Below are 25,330 nucleotides of genomic sequence, written 5' to 3'. Positions count from 1 at the left end.
TGCATCAGTTTAAGGGCTTCTGGGCCAGCACAGCGGCCCCAGGAGGCAGAGATGCCCCCTCCCCTCCCCCTTTCTCCTCTCCCCGGGTGCTCATGGCACTCCCCAGGGACCCTCCGTCAGGACTCAGAGGTGGTCACCCCCTCCATATCACTCTTGGTCTGCCCAGGGTCTGCTTTGACCTTGCTCGCCAGCTTTGAGTGTCTTCGGCCTTTTTCCTGATGCCCAGAATGGTGCCCGGCACTCGGCACCTTGTGGAGGGGAGGAGTGCTGGGTGGTCTGGGGAGCCCCGCTGGGAGTTAGGAGTCTGAGGTTGAGAGATGCTGACTGTCACCACCTGGGCTCTTGTGTTGCTCTAGCTTTGAGAAGGGTCCCTTCCTGCAGGATGAGGAATATTCTTTGAGCGTTGCTGCCCTCACTCACCTCTGTTTGACCAGAGGGGGCAAGACATCGCCTTGGGGGGAGGCAGTGTCTGGCACCCATCTTGGGACAAATGAAGGAGTTGGGATGTGGACGGCCCCACAGCCAGGCAAGGGATAAGCCACCCAGGAGAGGGACGGCCTGGAGGAAGCAGGTGGCTGCTGGCTCCCTGTCATCCTGTGTGCACAGAGGTGAGACCAGGGAGCTGGTCCCTGTCTCCACTGAAGGCGAACAGAGCAGCAGAAGAGGCATCGAGGTTGGACTCTCAATGCTAGGCGGGCATCTGGGCAAGAAACATCGTCTGTCTTTAGGAAAGAACTCCGGATCCTGGGGAATTCGGGCTCTGTGACCTTGGGCAAGTCGCTTACCCTCTCTGAGCAGCAGAATGCTCACCTATAATACCTGCCCATGTGACTCCGTGGGTCCAAATGGGACAGTGCTTTGAGGTCCAGAGCGTGGGCCGGAAAGGGAGCGGGGGCCGTTCGGCAGCAGAGTCTCGGGGAGGGAAGTAGGGCTGGGGGCCCCATGAGCAGGGCTTCACTTTCCTCCTCCCTTATGAATGAGGGAAAGTGGGCATCACGGGGGCCGCAGAGCTGGCGAGGATTCGGGGTGCCAGGCTCGAGCACATGCCGGTGCCGAGGGGTCCTTTAAACCTCTCCTGGTGGCGGCCTGGGCTGTGCGTCCTCTGCCTCTGGAGCAGGACTGCCCGGTGGGTCCACAGCCTGCCCCCTTTGTTGAGCAGAGAGAGAAGTACAGGAGGCCAGAGGGGGGCGGGGACTCGAGGAGGGGCCCAGGCTCCCTCCTCCAGCCTGTTCCGGCTCTTTCTGCCTCTTCCAGCTCCGTAAGGGTGGCCCGGCTCCTCTTGTCACCCCCGCATCCCCCACCCCGGTTTCTGGCATCTCAGAATCAGGTGAAAGCCCTTTCTCCTGGCCACAGCCTTGGGATGGGACCCAGCTCCCTCTGCCCCAGGGCCAGGCCTGAGCCCCTGTGGGGCAGGTCATGGGCAGTGGTGACACGGCTGGCCAGTGGGCTGGGCTCACGGTCACCCCTCCCCAAGGGCCCCGAAAGCCCCTTGGGAAGGGCTTTGGACATTTTCTGAGATGGGTGGGAGGCGTGGAAGGAGGTGGTGGGGACACGTTAGGTCTGGGGTTGGAGGTCAGTCCAGAGAATGGATTGGAGGAGGGGTGGTACTCAAGGCCGGGGGTGTCATGGTGACAAGCTGGAGCATCACTGGGGACGATGTGACAGGCAGATTCTAGCTTTATTTAGGAGGAAGACTCAATGGGGCGTGATACAAATTACCTTGTAAATTTGGGATTAGATGCTTTTTCTTTTCTAACTTTGAAACCTGGCAATTGTGGATGTTTGCCCACGTCATTAACTGTTCTAAAACATGAGTTTTATTTTTATTTTATTTTTTTGGAGGAAGATTAGCCCTGAGCTAACATCTGTCTCTAATCTTCCTCTTTTTGCCGAGGAAGATTGGCCCTGAGATAACATCTGTACCCGTCTTCCTCTATTTTACATGTGGGATGCCTACCATAGCATGGCTTGATGAGCAGAGTGTAGGTGCACGCCCGGGATCTGAACTGGCAAACCACGGGCTGCTGAAGCTGAATGCGTGAACTTAACCGCTGCGCCGCCAGGCTGCTCCCTAAAACATGAGTTTTTCATGGTGCCTCATATAAATGCAACATATTTTATTTAACCCCCTGCCATTGGATGGTTAGGTTGCCTTGTTTTTGCCCATGTAAACAGCACTGTGACAGACATCTTTGTACGAAATCTTTGCATGTATCTCTTGAAGATAAATTCCCCAGAATGAGAGTGTGGAGTTAAAGACTGGGGGTAGCTTAAAAAGCTTTCGATTGAGAAGTTGTTCAGTGGCTCTCCAGAACGTGTGCCACATTTGTATTTCAGCAGAAGCGGGTGGAGAATGCCTGTTTCCCTGAATTCCTTCCAGCACTGAGCAGGATTGTTTTTCCTAATAATTACCAACTTTACGGGAAAGGAAAGAACAGCTCACTGTTTCAATATTCGTTTCTTTGATTGCTGTTGAATAGCGTCCTAGGATCTTTGAGCTGGAGGAGACGTTGGGGTCAGGCAGTCCAACGCCCTCATTTTATAAATGGACAAATTGAGCTCAGAGAGGTGAAGTTTCTCTCCCAAGGTCACATGGCAAATACCAGGCAGGAACCTAGGGCGGCTGACTCCCGTCGGGACGCTGCCCACTCTGCCGTGCTGGGTTGGCCATTGCGGTCAAGACGGGCATGTCTTGCTTTCTTCTGGAAGTTTCTTTTGATATGGTTCATCTTGTCCTCCATATCTCTTGCTCTCAGGTAAGGAAAAACCAGTATAAATTAAAAGGAGCGTTCATCTTACTGTCATTACTGTCATTACACATCCTCCGTGTGGTCTATTTACGAGGCAGAGGACGTCGTAAGTTAATGTGCCGAGTTTCCAGGTAACTTGAAATTGGGGTCAGATTCCCGGCCGAGGGTGGGAGAGCAGAGTGCTGAGCGTTTGCAGGCCAGCTTGCAGGCTCTGGCTGTGGGACCCTGGCGAGCCCCTCACCCTCTGGGTGACCTGTGTGTGAGATGGGGACGGACGACAGTAGCGCTTTTCCCGCAAGCGGACACAGGGATGACGCACACTAAGTAAATGCCCCCACAGGAAGGAGGCTGCCTGGCCGTGGGGGTCAGGGGACAGCGGTCCTTGGCCCCTCCCCCAGGCAGCCACGGGGTGACCCGTCACAGGCCAGCCGATAAATTGGGAGTGAGTGACAAATGTGGACGGCCTCTGTGTTTGTCCTGGATGTCGGTGGCTGGGTGGTTGTACGTTGGGCTCCCAGGGCGTGCTCACTCTGGGATGCCAGATTTTAGGGTCCTGTACAGATGAGGCCTCGGAGGGCCATAGAGGCACCTGCCTGGGCTTCAGTCCAGAACATGGTGGCCTGGACAGTGACTTTGGTGTCACCAGTCCCCTCCGGGACTCAGGTTCCCTTTCTGTGCTGTGTTCAGACTGCCAGATGGTGAGACTTCCGTGGGGAGCCTGCCCCTGGGCCCAGGGAGGGAGCGTGCTTGGGCCCTGGTGTCTGACGACCTGGGCTCTTGGGCTCTTCGGCACAGACACAGTTCTTTGTCTCTCGATGCCTCGGTCTTCCCGTCTGCGAGTTGGGGACGATGGTGCATCCATGGCACGGGGCTGTGTGGGCGAGGTCAGAAACAGTAGAGACGCTGAGTCAGGCGCTCCCTCCAGCTCACCACTGGTGACGGAGAACCCGTGATCGACAACGCGCGGGGATCAGAGGCTGTGGCCGTGACGAGAGCCTGGCATCAGGCACGTTTGTGTGATCCGGGCCCGGCTCAGTGCTCACACGTGCTCATCACCCTCTCCTCCCAGGAGCCCTGTGTGGTCCCTGTTTCACAGATGAGGAATCTGAGGCTCAGAGGGGACCCCAGCTGGCCCAAGGCCACACATCGGATGAGTGGCACAGCTGGAGTTTGACCCTGGGCCGTGGGGCGGGGCCCTGTGCCGGTGGGCAGTGGTGGTGTGTGGGTGAGCGCCAGTGAGTGTGGGTGTGCAGGTGGGGGGGCTGCTGCGGATCACGTGTGTGAGCCCTGGTTCGCGTGGGTGTGCTCCAGGTGTGAGTGACGGGGTCACGGCGTGTGTCAGGAGTGGGTGAGCCGGCACGTCTGTGCATGCGCGTGCGCACGTCGGTGTGTGTGAGGGCAGGTCTGTGCAGGTTGTAAGTGTAGATGTGCACGGGGGGCGGGGCATTTGGTGGGAGACACACGCAGGCCAGGAATCTGAGTCAGAAGCTGGTTGCTCAGGTGTCTGCTCTGGGACCAGACGACATGGCTGCCACTTCTCGGTCCGCTTCTGCCCTGGCTACGGTGGCGTCTGGGAACCCATCTGCCTTGGGCAGTGGGGGACTATCCTGGGGAGGAGTGACGGTAATGATAACTCCTGTTTGCCAAGTGGGTACTCGGTGCCAGGAGTCCTGAGTACAGGCTGTACCCCCTGCAGTCTCACCACAGCCCTGGGAGTGGGGACTATTATGCCCATTTTACACATGAAGGAACGGAAGCCCAGGCAGGTTCAGGGACATGCCCACGGCCTCCCAACCAGTCAGTGGCCAGGTGGGCTCAGGCTCAGATTTTTGTTTTGCCAAAGCCATGCCTTTCCCACCCTGTGCCTGCCTCCCATGATCTCCATGAGCCTTGTAGCCTTAGAGCTGCTGCAGAGGGTAGTGAGCACCCCATCCCTAGAGGCATTCAAGCCACTGCTGGAGCGTCAGACTCTGGCCAGGCGTCCTGGATTCCTGGGTTGGATCCTTCCAGCCACAGCTTCCAGCACACAGCCTTACTAGTTCCAGATGTCCTGATTCCTGCAAGGGGTTTGGGGCGGCCTCGGCTTGGCTCCCTCTGGGGAGGAGGCAGAACCAAGGCCCGTGGGAAGGCGGCAGGAAGGGTTGCGAGAAGTTTGGGGAGCGTTGTAGGAGGGGGCAGTGGGCAGCTGCCCCGTAACCAGGCTCTGGGTCTTTCTCGGCCTCCGCCCCATCCTGGCAGAGGCTCGGGTGCCCACCGTGTGCAGGCACTGTGCCGACCTCATGGCGTCCTCCCAGCCTTGAGCTCAGGAGCAGTATGGCCCGTCCTGCAGGGTTGGCACTGTCCCTGCCCTCGGGGAGCCCGCGACTGGGGCTGGAAAGCAGGGGCAGCCCGAAGCTGAGGCCACGGAGCCCGGGAGCTCCCTGGCCCTCCCGCCCTGCGCGTGTCTGACGAAGGAAGAGGCCGAGTCCTCACAGAGCAGCGTGGGGCTCAGGGGCACGGTGACGGAGGGGACCTCGGGCCCTGGGAGCAGCGCCCAGGATGACTCTAAGCTCCTTGAGGGTTAGAACACATGTGGTGGGTTTTGGTTTTGTGCAGTGCCCGGCCTGGAGCTGCGCACGGGGCAGGCCTGTGACGCCTCTGTGGAAGGTTCTGGGCTTTCCAAGGTCCTGTCCACGTGCTGCTTTGCTTTGCTCCTCTGCAGACCAACTCGGGACCCACCTGTGCCCCCGAGCCCCAATCTGATGGGGGCGGGTGATGGCAAGGGGTCTGAGGCTGGGTCCTGGTTCCAGCCCAACTTGCTGTGGCCTCTGATTGCCCCCCTCAGAGCCTTAGTTTCCTGTCTGTCCTGCTCTCCATGAGATGGGACGTCACCTTTTCTCAGCCCCAGGGAGCCCGGCAGTGCCTCCTGGGAGGTGGTGAGCCTGGTGGGGGGCCTGGCGCCCTGGTCTCACGAGGGAGCCCCAGGAAGCTGGCGGGGCGGCCAGGCCACCACTCCAGGCCACCGCGCTCCACTCGATTCCCGACTGGAGAAGGGGGAGGGCGGGAGGAATGTGGCTGTGAGCAATGTTGACCCGAGGCAGAAATAGCCAGCTGCTTTTTTTGCTCCAGGCTGGGGTTTTCAGCCGGGAGGTGGGCTCTGAGTGCCATCCTCTCTGTCTCTCCAGCCTCCCCCGGCTCCCCCACTGCTCTGGCCTTTTGGGGACAGAAAGTGGCCTTTTGTTTTTTGGGTTGGGAGGCAGATGGAGCTGGGTTCAAATCCCCCGTCCTCCGCTTCCCAGCCCTGTGACCACGTCCTGCCTGGAACCTCTGCTTTCTCTTCTGCGGAATTGGTGGCGGGGACATGGCTGAGACCGCTTGGCAGGTGGTGCAGTGTCAGAAGCTCCTGCTCAGGGACACGCCTGGCCAGGGCACAAACCCCAGCTCCTCTCGCTGGCTCTGGGCCAAGCCCTGTCCCATCTGGTCTCCTTACTCCATCTGTAAAATGGGCGGATGATGGGCATCCCGCCTGCCAGGGTTGTGGGTGGCGTGCCGTGAAGATGCTGGCACAGGGCCTGGCGCCTCCCAGGCTCTCCCGTCCTGGTGGCGTCACACAGAGAGTGGGAGACGCCCCCTGTGGGCTCACTGCCGGCTTGAATGAAGATCCGTGCCCTGGGCAACGGGCAGCTTTTCCTCTGACCCTCCTACCTCGCGGCCGCACTCAGCTTGCGCCAGTGCCCGACGGTCCCTTCCACGGGAGGCGCCCAGGGCCCCTCCGGACGCTGGCCTCCCCGGGCCTGGGGGTGAGAACGTGTTTAATGCGCCCTCTTTCCATTCGGCTGTGAGCACCGTGGGGACGGGCCACACGCCGTGCAGTTCACCGTGGTGTCCCATCTCCTAGAAGGGAGCCTGGTGCACATTGGGTGGGATAAAAGAAGAAATAAATGCATAAATGAGCAAGTTAACGGATGAACGAGGCTTCTTCTCATCCATCTTGGGTCTGCGCTTTCTGTTCCTGCCGGGCCCCTTCCTACCCCCAGGCCGGCGATGGAGGGTTTCCCGGGTCTGCGGGTCCTGAGAAGTCAGGCCTGGGCCCCTCTTCCCCGGGGGCTGGGGGACAGGAGGAGGCTGCCAGCCAGCACGCTCCAGGCCCCACCCGCTCCCGTCTCTTTGTAGGAACCGAAAGATCCCGTTGAAAGGCGGGAGATGGGGCTATTTTTGGCCCTGTCAGGGAAAGGCGAATGCTTCCCTTCTGTTCAGAAACGCGGCGTCTGTGCCGGGCCGCCCAGGAGCCACGCAGAGTGCAAAGCCGGTGCTGGCCAGGCTCGTGCCCCTCGGCCCGGGGCCCACCTCCCCCCAGGCTCATTGGCCCACCCGGCCTCACTGGGCCATCGTTTCTTGACTGTCTGCGAGGAGGCCCTTGCTGGGCCTGAGTGGAGCACGATTTTAATTAAAACTAACAGCAGCCATCGAGGTGGAGGAGGGGAGCCTGCCGGCTGCGGCTGGCCTGGCCGCCCTGCCCTGGTCAGGCCCCCTGCGCTCTGGCTCTGGGAGGGAGCTGCGGCGGCCGGGGGAAGCGTTCTGGGCACATCCCGGGGAGGGAGGCCCAGCCAGCCGTCCGAGGACGGTGGGAGGCTTGGGTGCCCATGTGAGGCGAGTCTGGCCGAGGGCATCCCTGGGCTGCCTTGCCACCCTCACTCCCTGATGAGAAAGTGAGGAACAGCTGTCTGCTGCCAGGTGCTGTGGGCACGGGGACACAGGGCAGATTGGACCGATGGGTTTCCCTCTCTCCTGGCATTCACAGTTGGGTGGAGAAGGAGATATTAGGCTCGGATAAGCATCAAGACAGGGCATTGCATGATGCTATGGGAGTTCACTGGGTCTGGGGTGCATCTGGGATGACTTCCTGGAGGAGGCAATGTTTCTCTTGAGCCCCGAGGGTAGGATTGCCAGACATACTAAACAGTTATTCATTGCTTATCTGAAATTCAGATTTAACTGGGCATCCTGTATTTTTATTTGCTAAACTTGGCAGCCCTACCTGAGGGAGGAGTAGGAGTTGAGAAGGCACGAAGAGGTTTGTGGGATGGTTTATGGGGGATGTTGAGAGTGTTTCAGGCAGAAGGAACAGCATGTTCTGGATCTGGAGGCCTCAAGGGTGCGTCTCCGAGGACCTGGAAGATGTGCGGTGGCCGGAGTGCAGAGGAGGTGCACGGTGAGCTGGGGGTGCCGCGGGTTAGCCGCTCGGGGGGGCGGGCGGGCCAGCAGGGCAGGGCCCCGCCTGAGGGGCAGCACTGCGGGCGCCAGTCTCGGGGGACAGGTGAGCCACCTGAGGCCACAGGGCACACTAAGGGAGGTGGGGCCACCTTGGCAGAAGGAGGCCCCGCAGGCGTCGTGGTCAAGGTCACGGTCCGGGCTCCGTGGGATCTGGCCAGGCTGTGCCTGCCTGAGCCCTGTTACCGCTCGGAGTCCCAGCGCGGGTCCTCCCGCTGCCCAGGACCAGGACGAGGACCTGGGATGAGTCACGTCTGTTGGTGCCTCCCCACGCAGGGCAGGTCAGGGCCGGCCTCCACCCTCAGCTCTTAAAGGGCCAGAGCCGGAGCCCGAGCCCGCAGTGCCGCTGGCCCAGGGCGCCTGGGACGCCAGCCCCCGCTCTGCCCTCCTGGGCCGGATGCCCCTGGATTCCCGCTGGGGTTCCTCCTCCCCGCTCAGCTGAGGTGTGGCCTCGGTATCTGGGGAGGGCATTCACCGCATGGGGGGGGCAGGGAGGGGAAGCTGGGATATTGGCGGGGAGCTGGGACTGGGTCCTGGTGACCGCGTGGCTGTGTGGTTCCCACTCCAGGTGCAGCCCCTGCTTCGTCCCTGTGTCCCTGTCAGTGTTGTCTCCGTCCCTCCTTGTGGGGGACTTTGCGCCCTCCCCCGTCCCTCAGTGCCCCACCCCCGCTCCCATTGCCATTCTGAGGTTTCCTTGCTCCAGTGGTTGTGACGTTAGGGACTGTGACTGATCTGGCTCATGCCCGGGCTGTGACGGAGACCAGCCAGCGTGTCCCACCTGTCCCAGGGCTGGGGACCAAGCTGGGGTGTGGGGGCCATGGGGGAGGATGCAGATGCCGCATGCCCCAGGACAGGGTGGACAGGAGGGGGTGACCGTCCACGGCTTCTTGCAGCTCCCTCCCCTCCCGGGTGCCCAGGTCATGGGCCCTGGTCATCGCCTTGTTTTTGACTGCCGTGACACCTTTATTAATAATAGTAGCAACTGTTGACGTCGCGGGGCCCCCGTTGTGCTCCGTCTGCCTGGACCTCGCCGTGCTTCCTCTGGCTAATGCTCGGTTCCAGCGAGACGTGGCTTCTTGTGGTCCCTGGCCTACCAGGCTCTCTGTCTCGTCCTTTATACCCTTGATTCCTCAGCCTGAGCGCCCTTTCCAGGGAGTGGGCTCTGCCCCCTGACGGGCTCGGGCTCCCGTTTTACATTGTCCTCACCCCTGCACTCTCCCTTCCCGCCACCACAGATAATCAGACAGCTGTGTGGTGTGTGCTCTAGGTCCCTCCCCTGTCACATCAGCCACTCGGAGGACAAGGACCTGTGTCCGGGTCATTACTGGGTTCCCAGGGCCCAGCTCAGGGCCTGGCCTGTGTGAGTGTTCAGTGATTATTTGTGGGATGAATGAAGGGGTGAAAAATCTCGTTTGTTCCTTCTGACCACCTTGTGAGGAAGGTGTTGTCACCACCACAATCCCCACTTTACAGATGAGGAAACTGAGGCTCAGGGGTTGAACTCAGTTTCCCCAGCTCACACCGGCCTAAAGAATGACTCAGTTCAGGGGCCGGCCCGGTGGCACAGGGGTTAAGTGTGCATGTTCCACTTCTCGGAGGCCCGGGGTTCACCAGTTCGGATCCCGGGTGCGGACATGGCACCACTTGGCAAAGCCATGCTGTGGTAGGCGTCCCACGTATAAAGTAGAGGAAGATGGGCACAGATGTTAGCTCAGGGCCAGTCTTCCTCAGCAAAAAGAGGAGGATTGGCAGCAGTTAGCTCAGGGCTAATCTTCCTCAAAAAAAAAAAAAAGAATGACTCAGTTCAGAGAAAGACCCTGTTGACCAGGTGCCTCAGGGCCTCCGACAGCCTCTGACCTTGGCAGGTCCTGGGAAAGTGTTCCTGGAATTGGGCTGAACCCTGAGCACGTAGCTTGGCGCGGCTCTGGAATGTTTGCAGGGTTCCCCACCAGAAGTCCTGAGAAGGCCCCGTGTGTCAGCCTTTCCCAAGGTCTCAAAGGACAGGCACCTCCCTCTGCAGCTGCTCTTCTGGAAGATTCGGAGTCTGGCAGGAGAGGGAGCTTGAACCAGGGAGTGGTTCTTGGGGTCTTACCTTGGGAGGTGTAAGTGTGTGTGTGTGCGCATGCGTGTGTGACAGAGAGACAGCGAGAGAGCAGGCGCGTGTCACTGTGGGGGCAAATCTTCCTGTTAGCCGGGAATAACTGAGTTTTAGAGACGTCTCTACTTTGCAACTCATTCACCTAAAACACACACCACACGCTCTGCGAGAACAAACGCACACTGAGCACCTGCTGTCTGCCAGAGGCTGCAACGTGGCTGCAACTTAGGCAGACACAGATCCTGCCCCACAGAGCCCCCAGCCATTGGGGAAGGACAGAATTGGAAAATACAGGCAGTCACAAAGACGAAAACAAAACCGGTCTCTGAGGTCACTGTTGTTAACATTTTTACCTAGTTCCTTCCAGTCTTTTTCACTATGTATGTAGCTGGTGAGTTTTATCATCCTCAGTTTTCTAATGAGGAAACTAAGGCTCAGAGAGGTTAACTGACTTGTCCAACGTCACACAGCTGGAACGTGGAATAGCCAGGATTTGAATTTATGTCACTGTGCCTCGGTCTGGGTCACTCAGTCAAAGCAAGTTGTTAATAGATCAACAGGTCTCGAGGCCCTTTATTAGGGAGTCAGAGAAGCCAAAGAGGGGACCAGATGACGTGGTTCAGGAGTCAAGCAGGACATAAAGAGGGTAACTCCCAGAATGCATTTGTGTGATGTTTTAAACCCTGCACTTCTCCAGCAAGTTCTGGAGTCACACAGACCCTGGTTCTGGTCCCAGCTCCAGTGCAGACTGACTTTGGTCCTTGGGCAAGTGGCTTCATCTCCCGGAGCCTCAGTTTCCTGATCCGTATAATGGGGATAATTGGAGTCCTTGCCTCCCAGCATCGTTCGGGGACTGAACGAGGTTGTGCTTGCAGAGCGCCTAGCCCAGGACGGGCACACAGTCAATGCCCATGGCATGGCATCTGGCTCTGCCTGGAGACCACCGGACAAGTATACCTTCCTGCAGCTTTACTGAGAAGTTTTTGGGAAAAGGTACTTATATAGAAATTAAAATCAGTATATTTTATGACTTTATTGTTAGAGCAAAATACCACTGCACCTGGTTTTCGGTGGTGGCCTGGGACTCTCCTCCTGCGCCCGCCCCGGGCCCCAGCCCTCTGCTGTCAGGGGCTCTGGGGAGGGCACCTTTGGGAGCCGGTCGCCTCCTCTCCGCATGGCCCTGCTCCAGGGACGGAGCACTGTCACCTCCCTGAGAGCTGCTGGAGTGAACATGCCTACCCCGTTTGTCAGATGGGAAGACTGAGGCTTGGAGTGAAAAGAATCACGAATCGAGCTTTCTTTGGTGAGTCTGAAAGTGAGAAGGGTCACAGCGTCCAGGAGAAAGCTGGAGCCCGGGCCTCTCCGGGGAGGCACTGCCAAGGGCGCTTTGATGGGCAGGAGCCGGCTGCTCCCTGGGGGACCAAGCACCCCAAGCCTCGTGCACCCCAGTCCCTGGCACTCAGCGGTGCTGGGCGAGTGCCTGCCATGGCCTGGGGGGCTCAGTGGGCGGCCCCTTCTTGGGGATGACCGTTTCTGGGCTAAAGCCTTCTTGACCTGGGCTCGCACCTCCACGCCTCCATGTGACCTCCACGTGACCACCACTGACCACCTCCATGCCTCCTCTGACCACGTGGCCTCGGGCGAGTGCCTTTGTCTGTCTGTGAAGCCTCAGCGTCTTCATCAGTGAAGTGGGCTGTTGGGGACCCCCTCTCAGCACAGGGTCTGGCGGAGCAAAGGAGCTCAGCTGGGCGCCACCTGGGGCTCGGGAGGATGCTGAGTGGCCAAGAGGGATGCAGGGGAATTCGAACTGGGATTCGAGCGGCTCCGAGCATCCTCCCACACCTGCGTTCCCTCGATGGCTCGGCTCCTCTCTGCATCCCAGGGAGTTTCCCGTCTTAGCATCAGCCGTCCAGCCTGCCGGCCGCATCTCCTGCTGCCCCAATGGCAGTGAGACCTTGTCATCTTATTCTCAAACCATGACTGGCATCGTGATGGTCCACGTTTCCCTGTAGATAACTCATCACAGGCTGGCCTCAGAGCTTTCAAGCTCAGAGCTTTCGCCCTGCGTCCTTTTGTTGTCTCTGATGGCAGCTCCGTGATGGAGGAGGAAACCAAGGCTCAGAGAGGGGAGTGCGTTGACTCAGGTCACACAGTGACCAGATTGGGGGTGGACCCGTCGGTGCAAAGGCCTGCAGTGGGAGAGAGCCCAGGTTCTTCGGGTCAGGTCAGCCAGGCCTGAGCTCAGGGGGGTGAAGAGCAGGTCCCAGGAGTCGGGCTCAGCTGGCCAAGCCCTGTCCTGGGCCTGCCCTCTGTGGTCAGGGAGCCACCATCCACTCCGAGTTCCTGAAGTCAGGCCTTGTGGGCCTGAACTCCTCCCGTGCCCCAAATGGGCTCTTGTGCAGCTGAGGTAGCCCCAGGGCGGCTCAGCCCTCCTGTAACCCCGTGCTCTGCCCCTCTTAGCCTGGAGGGGGCTGCTGTGAGGATGTAAGGGGAGGCGGGGGCCAGGAGCAGGGCCCAGGCAGCGGTCAGAGACTGGTCAGCTGGGTGACCGGGGGCGTGCCTCCCCCTGAACCCTGGTGCCTCCTTGTGACCTTGACCCCTGGAGCTTTGTGGGGTTCTCTGAAATCCTGTGTGTGAAGGACCGGTGCAGGGCCAGCAGTGGCAGTGGCTCACGGGTCTCGCGGGTACCTATCTGTGGCTGGCGCTCTGACGTCCTCGGTCCCAGCACACAGGATGGTGTGAGCCGAGTGGGCGGGGCCCTGCGGTTCTCCCGGGGACTGCGGTGGGCCCGGCTGGCCCGCAGCCCACGTGGGTGGACACAGGGAGCTCCAAGGAGGCTGGGCCGCGGCCCCTGTGCTGGGCAGGGGTCTGGAGCCCAGAGGGGAGGCTGAGGGCACGGCGGGGACCGGGGCTGCTCCGAGCCCAGCTCAGCCAGAGGGCCTGGGAATTCTGGACGGGAGGCCAGCTTTCTTCCTGATGAAACCCAGGCCGGCCCGGCTCCCGTCCAGCTGGGCATTTATGGAAAACGGGAGTGGGGCGGGCAGAGGGACCGCCTCTCCCTCCCACCCTGGCACAGGCATTGACTACGAATTGCAGTAGCAGCGACATTGAGACTCGCGGTTCCTGTGCGTGTCCTCACGTCGTATCTGACCTTCCAGCGGCAGCTCTACCCGATGAGCCTGCCACGCCCGCCCAAGGCCACCCGGTTCAGTAGTGCAGCTGGGACCCGGCCAGGTGTCCGGCCCGGGGCGTGTGCCCACCCTTCTGTTGCCATGCTGCCCCTCGTGTGTGTCCGTGGGCTGTCCCCGGAGAAGCGATTTGGGGCTGGGGGAGCTTGTGGCACCTGGAGGGTTAGAGAGCGCAGGTGTCTGCGCACCCAGCCCTCGGGGGTGGCGGACGTGTGGGTGGGTAACCCCGCAGGCAGTTAACTCTCTTTCCTGTCCTCCGCCCCCTCCAGCGTGCAGCGCCTCACAGTTGGCACAGCCAGGTCATGTCTGCTGTGAGCAGGAGGAGGGACCACCAGCCTTTCACAGACAGGGAAACTGAGGCCCCGACAGGGGCAGTGACAGTTCATGCAGCAAGGGAGTGGCAGACCCCTGGAATCCAAGTCCCACAGGACCAGCATGCTTCGCCTCCTTCACCACAGGGAGCTGCCCCTCCCGGGGGGTGCGGGTCACTGTCCCTGGGGTGGAGGGGGGTCAGGCTTCCGTGGGGCAGGAGGGTGCCTCCTGGTGAGCAGAACCCACCAGCAAGTGCCCTCCCTTCTCTGAGGAAGCTTTGCTAAGAGGGGAGGGACATGACCAAATTAGGAATGTTGGCAGCTGCTGGGCGGGAAATCAATGGGAGGGAAGGGGGAGGCTGGGAAGCAGCTGGCACAGCACTGGGGTGGGGGTGGGGGTGGGGGGACTCTGGGCTGGCCCTGGACAGTGGGGCTGTTCTCGTGTTTTCCAGGTGGCCAGGGTGAGTGGGACTCCTGGTAGGGTAGGACAAGGGGTGTTCACAGTATGGGGACCCAGGAGGGGGAGGTCTGGTCTGGGGGCTGTCCCTTTGGGCCATGTGGAGCGTGAGGGGCCCCTGGGCCGTCCAAGAGGAGCTAGAAGGGGGCCCGACTGGCGAGGAGCCTGGGAGTGAGGCCTGCAAGGGCGCCCACGCCGCCCCCGGAGACCACGTGAGGAGGGTGCCGAGAAGGGGGCTCGGAGACCCCCGTAGTCGGAGCTGGAGCCAGGAGAGGCCTGGGCCCGGAGGAGAGCTGTCCAAGGGAAGCTGCCCTTCTGGAAGCCGAGGCAGTCAGTGGTCAGAGGTGTCTGCATTAATGGGAGCGAGCGTCGGATTCAGTGACGGGGGGTTGCTGGTGGCCAGGCCCCCAGTTTGTGCTGATCCCACGGGCGGCCCCTTGCTGACGGTTTCCCTTCAGCTGCGGTGGGGGTGGGGCAGCACAGGCGACATGCACGCAGCCTCCTCCCTGGAGATGGAAGCAGGCCTGGGTGAGCCGCGGGACGGGACGCTCAAGAGGCCGGCGAGAGCTCACCGGCTGCCCTCGCTCCCTCCTGCTGCCCCCCACGCCTCCGTGGGGGCCGCCAGCCCCCACTTTCTGTTCCCGCCGTGTTGGAGCTGAGCCTTCATCGGCAGAGAGGCATTCTGCTTTAGGGAAATCAGATCAGACTCAGCATCCGTCCCGGGCTGCAGGGACCGGCAGACGAGAGCTGGTGGCAGGGAGCGGGAGCGGGGAGCGGCCTCGGAGCGCTGCAGGCACCCCCACCATCCCGGGGGACCGGCCTGGTGCTAGGGAGCCAGCTGGGGCGAAGGCTGGGCAGCCGCAGGGCCTGGGCCCCTCCTCCCCCTGCCCTCCCCGGCTCTCAGGGGGGTCAGTGGGAGAGGAGTAGAGTGGACGCCCAGCCCCTCTCTCTCCTCGTGGCTCTGTGCCTGCTCTAAGCTGGGAATTTCCTACCCACCTCAAGAACCCCTCCTGATGACTCTGCCTGGTAGGAGTTTATACCCCATCCTTCAGATGAGGACTCTGAGGCTCAGAGAGGTTAAGTAACTTGTTGGAAGTAACCCAGTCTACAAGTGGCCAAGATAGGATGCTGACCCCGAGCCTCCCACCGTTTCGGCCCTGTGGTTTTAAACACTGGTCTCCTGACGAGCCTGGGCCCCCTGGCCTGGAGGCGGGAGTGTGCTGGAGGATGGAGCTCCTTTTTAAAATTGGCCAAAGCTGGTCATACCTGTGAAGGTAAAGGCGTTGTGAGAACCGTGTTTCAGGATGTGTTCCAAACGGAGCCAAGTGGCACTGTGACGATGGGGGCATCAACAAGGGTTTGTTCTCGGCTTCCCGTGCGCAGGACGCCGGGCCGGGCTCCGCGGGTGAGGCTAGGACAGGCCAGGAGATGTCCCTCGGCCTCTGGGGGCTGAGGGTCCAGCTGGGAAGATAAGACGAAAAAAATGCTCCTCCCACATGACCTTGAGTGCTTGCTGGGTACCAGACATCGTCCGAGCTCTTTCACTGCATCCCCCTGCTGTACGACAGAGGCTGTTCGTCCCGTTCTGCCGATGAGAGGCATGGGGCTCTTTGCTCAAGGCCACGCAACCAGAGCCTCCGCCAGAGCCCTGGCTGGGCTGACCGCGGAGCCCTTTCTGCGGACCACTCTCCTTTGCCACCGCCCCCTCCCCGCCTGACCCTCCGTTGTGAAGCTGATGGAAAGATAGACTCCTTGTAGAGCGGTGATTCCCGCTTGAGGGGGCTTCGGAGGGGGCTGTGGCAGGGTCAGGAGGGCTTCCGAGAAACGGGGCATCCCAGCTGGGATTGGAAAGGTGTGTAGGGGTCGCCAGGCTGAAAGGTGAGGGGGAGTGTTCTGGGCGGAGGGAATGGCAGGTACAAAGGCCTGGAGGCAGAACTGGTGAGAGGAGCTTAAGGGGGGGGTCACAAGGGGTGGGGGTGTTGGGGGTGGGCAGGGGCCTGGGGCTAGAGGCACTGAGCACCGCCTGCCTTCCTGCTGGGCTCTGAGCCCTGAGCCCTGAGCAGGGATCCGCCAAGTGCAAGGGCGGTGTGGGTGGACGCCTGTTAATTTCACGCTTGGATGGTGGCCCGGGAGAAGCGGGGATGGTGCTGAGCCTGGGAGCCTGAGCCTGGGACCGTCACTCTGAGGTCTGGGTGGAGGCAGAGGGACCCCAGAATTGTCCCCATCCCCCGCCTCCCTCCCATTGCGTGAGGGGGTCGGAGCTGCTGGGGGCAGGACCCCAGGCCCTTCTGGCGCTGTGCGGGGACAGCACACAGAATGGGCTGATGAGGACAGACGTGTCCTCCCCACTTTTCATTTTGAAAAATCGAGGGAAGCATTGAGATAAGAGCGCGGGAGCAGCTGTGTGGCCTCCCCCCAGATCCGCCCGCAGTCAGCATCTCCCACGTTTCCTTTCTCTCTTCCCAAGTATCTGTGCGTATTTCTGACCCTCACCCCTGATACAGCTCCAAGGAGAAAGGACCTTCTCCCACGTGACCTCTCATTGTTAGCACTCCTAAGAAAATCAGCAGTGAGTCCATCAATGTCCCTTATCGCCGGTGTTTAACTCTGATCCAGGACCCAACCCAGGTGTCACGAATCCCATTGGGTGGCCTTGTCTCTTTAGTCTTTTTCCGGAACAATCCCTTCCTTGTTTTACCTTTCATGGCGTGGACTTATTGACATGTCCTGGCCACTTGTTTTGTAGAATGTCCCACCACTGGGTATGTCTGATTATGTCCCCGTGATTAGACTCAGCGCAAAGGTTTTTGGCAGGAGAACTCCGCAGGTGCCGTGTCCTTCGGCCGCCTCACGTCACGGGACGCAGGAGGTCACGGTGTCTCACGACTGGGGAGGCCAGGTTTGATCAAGGATGCTCATCTTTTAATAGTTATCTTTTTATTGTGTATTAGAAAAGATGCGACTGGCCCACGTCGCTGGTCATTGTGTGGGTATTACTGCTTAGACTGAAGTGAGATTAGGCAAGAAGGTGAAAAGAGTGAGCCGGTTTAGAGAAACACCCCGAGGGGTCATCGGCAGGTGGATGGGGAGAATTGCCAAGGTGGTGTGGGCATGGCTGAGCTTCTGGAAACCCAGGTGGAGCGGTGAGTCCGCAGGTCCCTGTGTCGAGCACAGGTCCTGCTGTTCCTCTTCCGGCTGTGGCCCCGGGCCCCTTCCTCAGGCCGCCTCCCCCACTCAGCTTCCTCCCCTGCACAGAGGCTCACACCGGTCATGTCCAGGCTGGGGTGGTAGCACAGATCTGCCTGACCCTTGTCGAGGGGCTCGGGGCAGGTGGCCAGGCTCCCAGAGGGCTGCCTGCTGCCCACTCCCCCTCCAAGACCCTCCAAGGCTCCAGGCAGAGAAGCAGTGACAAGCCACTGGCCCTGGCAAGGTGCCTGGGGACGCCTGATGGCCTTGTCTGTTTCCTAAAGGTTAATTAGCTGCTTATGGGATCGGGCAGGGCTTCTCTCCCCCACCCCGGCTCACATCCCCTGGGGCTTGGCTGCCTAGCCTGCTGGCTGCCCAGTGTTCTGTGTTGGGGACCGTTCTAATGGGGGAGGGGACGGCCAACTATGTTCCCTCTGCCCAGCGCCCATGGCACCTGCATCCTGGGGTCTCGTCGGGGGTGGGGGGTGGTGAGGGGGTACCGGGGAGGCTGGAGGCTGAAAGCCTGGGGCAGGCTGGAGGCTGGGGCTGGGCTGGGGCCGGGGGAGGGTTGGGGCTTCTGAGCTGGGGGATTCTGGGGAGGCTCTCTGGCCCTGTGAGGCCATGCCTGAGGTCAGCAGTGGATGTGCCCATGAGCCCTTGCCACCCAGCTCCTGCAGTTTATGTCACGTGCTGCCAAGGTCACACAAGGTCATGAAGCTCATTGGCTGACTCGGGGTGGGTAGAGGGTACCCAATGGGCTGTCCATCCTGGGCTCTGGAAACACAGTCCCAGAGCTGCCATATCCTGGCAGGGTGACCCCGGGTGCCTTCAGGCAAGTAAGCGGACCTGTCTGAACCTCGGTCTCTTCATTGGGAAAACGGGATCACACCTGCCTATGGGATTCTTGTGCAGGTGGAGAGCACCAAGCCCTTTAATCTTCACAACAAGCACATTTTACAGATGAGGAAACTGAGGCTTAGAGAGGGGCAGTACTTTGCCCAAGGACACACAGCTAGGAAACTGTGGAGCTGGATTTGAGCCCAGCTGGTGCAGTCTGGCTCCAGAGTCCACACCCTGAGCTCCCGGCCCTGCACTGCCAGCCTGAGTGGCAGGTCCAGGGCTGCCCAGCCTGGGTTAGGCCTGCCTGACCCCTCTCTCACCCCCTACCCTGTACCAGAACTCTCTTGGAAAATTGCATTCTTTTCCCCTGGGTCTGGCTGTCCTGGGTCACCGGCACCTCTCTCCGCGGCCTCTCGTTGACAGGTCCCTTCCTCAGGCCCTCATTTGGGCTTGTGGGAGGTGAGCGCTGACGAGGAGGGCCAGGCGGCGGAAGCTTCCAGCCTGCTCCAGGAGTCTGACCACCGCGTTCCAGGCTGTGGGTCTCGTGGCTGAGTTCAGACCCTCGCCCTGCCACTTCATGTCCTGGCCCCTTCGTGCCTCAGTTTCCCCATTTGGAGCCAGGGCAGAGGAATGCTGTCTTCCCTCAGAGCTGCTGTCGGCATAGCTGAGCCAGAGCGCAGAGGCCCGCCCTGGCTCAGACCCGCGGGGGGCTCGAGGGACTCCCGCGGGCTTTGAGCTGTGTTTGAGGGGTGGCCTCCCAGGTCTGACGAGGCACAGACAATACAGGGCCTCCCTTCCCAGTTCCCTGGGAAGAGATTCCAGTTCTGCAACTCGGTGGCCCTCCGCCTAGCACCCGCCTTCCTGTCCATTCGTGCATTCGTTCATTCATTTGTTCGTTCATTCATTCATTCATTCCACAGCCTGTATTGAGCACGTTTGAGTGCCGGCTCCGAGCTGGGGTCAGGAGCTTCCGCACCTGTTACAATTGAGTCCCTGGCACGGCTCACGGGGCAGGTACTGTTACTATTATTCCCTCTTTACAAACGAGGAAACTGAGGCACGGGGAGCTGGAGGTGCTCTCCTGAGGCCCCCCACGCCCCCCCACCCCCTGCAGAGAGCGAATGTGCCCTTGGCGGTGCTGTGATGTTCCCGTTCAGTGATTTTGGAGAGAACATTGTTTGATTCGACTTGAACTGATTCAGTACTTTTCAGAAAAAACATTTTTTGTTTCATGGTTCAGTAAAGAGTGGCTATTTGGGCTCGGCGGGAGGTTCAGCTGCTTTACACGGCTCGTTCCAGCCTTTGGTCCTCCGCCCCGCTCTCGTCTCGCCTGTGAAAGACCCAGGACTGTTCCCTGCGAGGGGCTGGAGGGACGGGCCCGGGATGGGGCTCAGCCTGTCTGCTGGCCCCACGTGCCCGCAGGCGGCTGCGGGCCTGGCACCAGTGCCTCCCCGGCCCACTCTCCCCGGGGCTGAGCGATGGGGAGAGGGTGTCTGAAAGCTGGGCTGGGCGGGACCGTCCTGCCTGCCCACCCCAGGACAGGGGAGAGGTCCACCCCTGCGCCTGACAGGCTGTTCTTTTGGTCCCCCGGCAGCACGGGGGGTTTGGGAGGGAATGGGCCAGGGCTGTCCCCTGCTGGGGTGGCCCGACACACAGCTCCTGACTGGGGCTGTTCACCTGGGGGCTGTGGTCTTGTTCAGAGCCGGCCAGTGTCCCACTGTGGGCAGGCAGGCCGTGGGCCGGGTGGGGAGGGTGGGAGGATGTCCCCCAGTGTCCATGCCCCCACCCCCAGGACACCTCCCGGAGCTAAAAGGCTGCTTTTCTGTTTTCTCTTGCAGTTACCGAGAAGGAGGTCCAGCAGTGGTGAGTAGCTGCTTTTTCCTAAACTGTGGGTGGGGGTTGGGGTGGGGGGTGTTGGCTTCATGCTGAGGGGACAGCAGTCCGGCTGCCCGGGACAGGGGCACGTGGAGGGGCCTCTGAGAGCAGCTCATCCGCAAACCAGGCCAGGCCGCCTTGCTCTGATTCCCTTGTTCACGAGGGAGTGACGAAGATCCAACCGAACCCGGGTGGGATGGGCGGGGTCTGGCAACGCCTTGCCTCATGTGGCGTCTCTAAGGACCACCAGCCCTGAAGTGTTCACTCCAGGTCCTGCTCACCCGAGGGAGGGGTTTGGACCAGAAAAGAGTCAGGAGACTGGGTCCCAGGCCCGGCTTCATCACTAAAGCATCTTCTCTCTGGGGTTCAGCCGCCCCTTCTACAACGTGATGGATTAGACTGGATCAGGGATGGAAAATAAGCTCCCTCATGGGTGCAGCTCTGATCAATCCTTAGTGGCTGCCTGGAGTACCGTGTTAAGAAGGATTCTGAGGCTGTATGTCAGGGAACAAATGGAAAGTATAGCAGTGAGGGATTAATGAGGTCTGTAATGGATTAGTGATGTCTGCCCTGAGCTGGGGAGAGGAGAGCAGCATATTGTCTGTCGCTGCCCATGGGATGTGGAGCAGACAGGAGGGGCCCTCATTTTAAGACGAACCCGAGTTGGGTTGGGGGAGTGCGGAGGGGAGCTTGGAGACCTCAGTGAGGTTTGGTGGTTTAGAAATGGGCTTTACAGTCCTGGCCATCTGTCCTATACGAGTGACCTCAAGTGGTCCAACCCCTCTGAGCCTCAGTTTCCCCACGTGTGTGACAGGAGTGATGACGCACTGGGGACACATCCCCCGTAAAGGTCGGGGCGTAGTGCCCAAGAGACGACGGCTGTTGCCAGTGGTCTTCCGCCCGCTGCTCAGCTGGGGTGCTGAGGCCTAGCAACATGCCCTCTGTCACACAGCCAGGCTGCGGTGGGCGGGACCCGGCTCCTCTGGGGGCCACTCCCTGTGCCTCCGTGTCCCTGGGCCAGGCTGTGAGGGCGCCCTGCCCGGCTCTGCTGACCCCTGGCTGGACACCCGGCCAGCTGGGCAGAACCGGCTGACGGGCTGGCTGCGCCGGGCGGAGGGGAACGCACGTGGAGGGAGCAGCCACTGCCCCCTGCCTCCCCCACATCCTGGGACCCAGCTGTGGGCCTGACCTGCCTTCAACCTCATTTCCACTTCTCCACGTCCCCCGGCGAGCGTTCCAGAAACATCCCTGCTTCTAGGTCTTTATCCCCGAGGCTCTCCCTCCTGGAACGCCCCACCCTTCCTTCCTAGGCTGTCTGAGTTCTACTCTCCCAAAGCTCACCTGAGTCACCTCCTCCGTGAAGCCTTCCTGGATTCCCCATCTGTACAGAATCTCCCTCCTTCCTACACACCAGCCAGAGGAATCTTTGTCGAACATAAACCTGGTGATGCCAGGCTTCTGCCTAAACCCTCCCCGGACCTCAGGTGAAGTCCACGCCCTGTCGTGGTTTTGTGGTTCTGAGACCCCACTCGGCCCGGCCCTGCTGACCCCTCCAGCCTGACTGCTGTCTCCCTCTGCCCGCCGTTCCGGACTCACCTTGCTCTCGGGGGCTTCCTGACCTTGGCCTGGGCTGGTCCCCCTGCTGGGAATGCCCCTCCTCCACTCTGCTTGGCCGCCCCCTCCTCACCCTTGGCCTCCTCCCCTGAGCCCCCAACCTCAGGCCTCCAGGTTGGGTGAGGGCCCCGTCACTGTCACAGCCTGGGACTCACCGGGCAGCAGTTACACGTCTCCATCCCTCCCTGCCTGCACCCCTGGCCCTGAGGCCGGCACTGCCCTGTCCACCACTGCATCCCCAGGGCCCAGCCAGAGCGGGCCTCAGCACCCAGAGGGCCCGGCCCAGGTGCCTCACACACGCTGCCGTCACCTGGGAGCCGTCCTGGCGTCGTCGGGGGTCTCAGCTCCAGGCTGATGAGGCTCGGAGAGGGCAGGCAGAGGGGGGGTCTGTCCTGGAGAGATGGAGACGCTTCTGGCCGCTGTGGGCCAGGCCACTCAGACGGGGCCTCATTCATTCCATCCTCACAGTCACCCGGAGGAGGGTCCCCTTTCCTGGACGAGGCCCCTGGGCCTTCTCCTGGAGAGGCGGGAGGCAAGGTGACCGGGGGGCTCTGGAGCCGGGTGCTGGGCTCGCATCCCCACTTTCCACATCCTGGTTGAGCAACCTGGGACAACTTACTGGACTTCTCGGTGCCTCTGTTTCCCCATCTGGAAAGTGAGGGTAAAAATAGTCAAATTATAGGAATATTGTGAAGAATAAATGAGCTAATTCATATAAAACGTTTGGAGCAGAGCCTGGGAATCCTCTCTCTGTTGGTGTTATTAACAATAGTAATAATACTGATCTCTTCATCAGCACAACCCAGGGAGCGATCCTGAGATTGAGGGTGCCCTCCTCGTTACATAGATGGGGAAACTGAGGCGCAGACAGGTGGAGTGGCTTTGATTCATTGATCAAGCTGACATTTGAGCTACGATCTGGACAACAAGGACTCAGCCTGGAGGAGAGTGTTCCAGGCACAGGGAACAGCAAGGACAGAGGCTCAGTGGTAGGAATAGACTTGGCATGTTTGAGAAACAGCAGGGAGGCCAGAGAAGCTGGCCCACAGAGAGCAGTTGCCGAGGCTCCCATGAGAAAACCGGGCCCCCGGGCTGTGGGACGCCCAGTCCTTGCTGTAGGAAAACTCTCTAAAGAGCTTATGAAAAAAAGAAATGGTCTTTTCTCTGTCAGGAAGTTCTGTGGACAAGTAAATGTCCTTTGGTGCATTTTGGTGTGCCTTCAAGGTTGGAAATAGTTGACCCAATGCCTTTCTCTGGCCCTCCTGGGTCAGCTCACCACCCACCTCACTGTTGCATTCTAGAATGGCTATGTTCCACATCCCTACCTCACACGGGTCAAAGCTAGATGAGGGATGATTAAACAGTGACACTCACACCACCACTGTCCCTGCCTGTGCCCACAGCAGACATTGGTAGTGGATCACAGATTATGGCGCTTTGGATCAGTCTCCTCCAGTGCTCTGGGCAGCCGGTGCAGTTGTTTCTAATACACAGAGTGAACCCGTTTGTCATCCCTTGATTGGCCTGAACCTCACTGGTTCACTGGGATGGTATGAGGCCCACCGTGCCCCTGGTCCTTTGCACAGGAGACGGATAGGATGAGCGCCTGTGTCCCAAATGCCCAGGCCCATTTTCAGAGGCCCTTTCTCACCACAGCCTCCAGCCTGTGCCTCTTCATGTTCTAAACAGCTCTCAGGCGCCCAGGAGCTGGGGATGCACCGGTGCCTGCCCTCCCCTGGAACACTCAGGGCTCCTGAGCCCAGCAGCTCAGGGCGAAAACGTCTGGGGAGGGAGTGGGAAGACAGGAGGACAGGGCACAGGGGACAGCTCTCCTCTCCTGCCTGCGAGCACCTGGGGAGATGCAGCCGGGGGCGGGGCGGGGTGCACCTGCAGCTTCCTCCTGCGGCGCTAAAATGAAACCTGAAGCCCTTGCCTGGCCCTCAGGGATCCCCGCATCCCCGACCTCACCCTCTCCCGCTCACTGGGCACCAGCCACACTGGTGGCCCCTTACCCCCCCCAAGCTCATTCCTTCCTCAGAGCCTCCGTCCTTACTGTTCCCTCTGCTCCCAGATCTTGGCGTCTCTGCTGCAGCGTCACCTCCTGGGAGAGGTCTGCACTGACCGCGGGCCCCGGTTTCTCTGGGTCCGTACAGGATCGTCTTGTTTTGTGCTGACGTTTAGTGGCTGCTCCAGAGAGGGGAACCAAGGCCCTGGGCTGTTAAGAGATTCTGCGATTTTCCCAGGCCGCCTAGTGGGCCTAGAACTCAGGCCTCCGTGCTGGTGGGGTCCCAGGTCCTCCAGGAGAACCCAGACCCCAGGTGGTCAGGAGCATAGGTCAGGTCACAGCCATGCAATGCCTGTGCCAGCGCCACCTGGGTGCCCCGCGGCGTCCTCCCGGCCGCTCCCAGCTCGGGGTGGCTGGCGCAGCTGCCTGCGTTTGGCAGCAGGACGAGGCTGGAAGCTTAGGGAGGTGAGGCCCGTGCCGGGGTCTGCAGCCAGCCTGGCACCCCCGCCCGTCTCAGTTCCCCCTTTGAGCTGACTCGTCACAGTGGAAGGTCAGGAACCCTACGGGGGGCTGATAAGGGAGCGGCAGCCCCTGAAAGATGAGTGAAAACTGTGGTCACCTGGAGAACGAAGAGGCCACGACCCTGGGTGGAAGCAGCACGTCACAAGTGGGACCCCCAACACGGTTCCACGGTGAGGAACATGCAGAGGGAAAGACGGGAGGCCAGCCGGGGGCTGGCGGTGGGTGCGCTGGGGAGGCAGCGTCAGGGGTATGGGTCCTTTTTTCCTCTTATGTTTTCTGGAGAAACTGAGGCTCGGGGTGGGTGGCAGAGACCCTTGCCCAATTTGCACAGCTCTGTGTGTGTTGGGGGTGGGTGGGTGGGTGGGTGTGTCTGGGTCCAGCTCACTGCACCCCCTGGCCCAGGCTCTCGGGCTCAGGGCTGCTGGCTCCTGCTCCGGGAACCCACAGAGCTGAGGGCGGCGGGCTGGGAGGACGAGCAGGGAGAGGTAGGGGCGTCATCCTCAGGGATGTTTGGGACCCTCCTCCGGGACCGTGTGAAGTCAGGTGTCCAGGGAGCCCCGGGAGGGCGGTGCCAGGAAGGGGTCTGTTGGAGAAGACGCTGGGCACGCGGTTGGCGAGGCCGCTCGGCTGCCTGCAGCTGGGGTTACGCCTTGTTCCTCATTCGTCTCTCTCTGTGTCCTGCGTTCACACTGCAGACAGGGGCCCTTGGCGGGGAGGGAGATGGGCATGCAGGGCGATGCGGGCTTGGCTGCCAGCTGCGTCCCAGAGGGCGAAGTTCCATGGGAACTGGGAGCGGTGGATTCCAGAAACTTCTAGCAGGCTGGGGCCTTTGGGGAACCAAGGCCTTGGCAGCGCTGGGGCTTGCTCTGGGCCCCCGGAAAACGAGAAGCTCGGCTGGAATTGGACTCGTGTGTCGTGCGTGGCGAGCGTGCCCTCGCTCATTCACTCATTGGTTGGTTGGTTGGTTCAGTAAATCTTCCCCAGGCACCTACTATGTGCCAGGCCAGTGCTGGGGGCTGGGGACGGCAGGGACTGAAGGAGACAGGTGCCTGGAGTCTCCTGGGAGCAGGGGCTGGTGCAGCCGAGGGGGTGGTGGGAGGAGGGCTCAGAGGGAGCCCAGCGTGTCTTGTAAGTGGCGTTCAGCCTTCAGTGTTTTTATGACATGACAGCTTTCTTTTTTCCTTTTCCCTTTTAAAGAAGGGTAAGAGTGCAGTTGTCAAATGCAGGCTTTTCT

The 25,330-nt window shown here is 60.6% G+C and overlaps 1 protein-coding gene across 2 annotated transcripts in view; it reads left to right on the top strand.

Annotated features, from left to right (window-relative positions):
* The window catches only part of NCS1 (neuronal calcium sensor 1), a 50,071-nt gene that overhangs the window by 3,912 nt on the left and 20,829 nt on the right, over window positions 1-25,330 (top strand). The window contains exons 1-2 of one of the 2 annotated variants that reach the window (XM_044778548.2): window positions 7,893-7,941; window positions 19,919-19,943. In XM_044778548.2, coding sequence (XP_044634483.1) covers window positions 7,908-7,941; window positions 19,919-19,943 — 59 coding nt within the window. In that variant the 5' untranslated portion in view covers window positions 7,893-7,907. Of the gene's footprint in view, window positions 1-7,892; window positions 7,942-19,918; window positions 19,944-25,330 lie in introns of those variants that run through there. The other variant, XM_044778547.2, reaches the window with a different exon arrangement.

The sequence above is a fragment of the Equus asinus genome, chromosome 10, assembly GCF_041296235.1.
Source record: "Equus asinus isolate D_3611 breed Donkey chromosome 10, EquAss-T2T_v2, whole genome shotgun sequence".
NCBI lineage: Eukaryota > Metazoa > Chordata > Mammalia > Perissodactyla > Equidae > Equus > Equus asinus.
The sequence above is the reverse complement of the archived record's forward strand: the minus strand, read 5'-3'. Positions and strand labels throughout refer to the sequence as shown.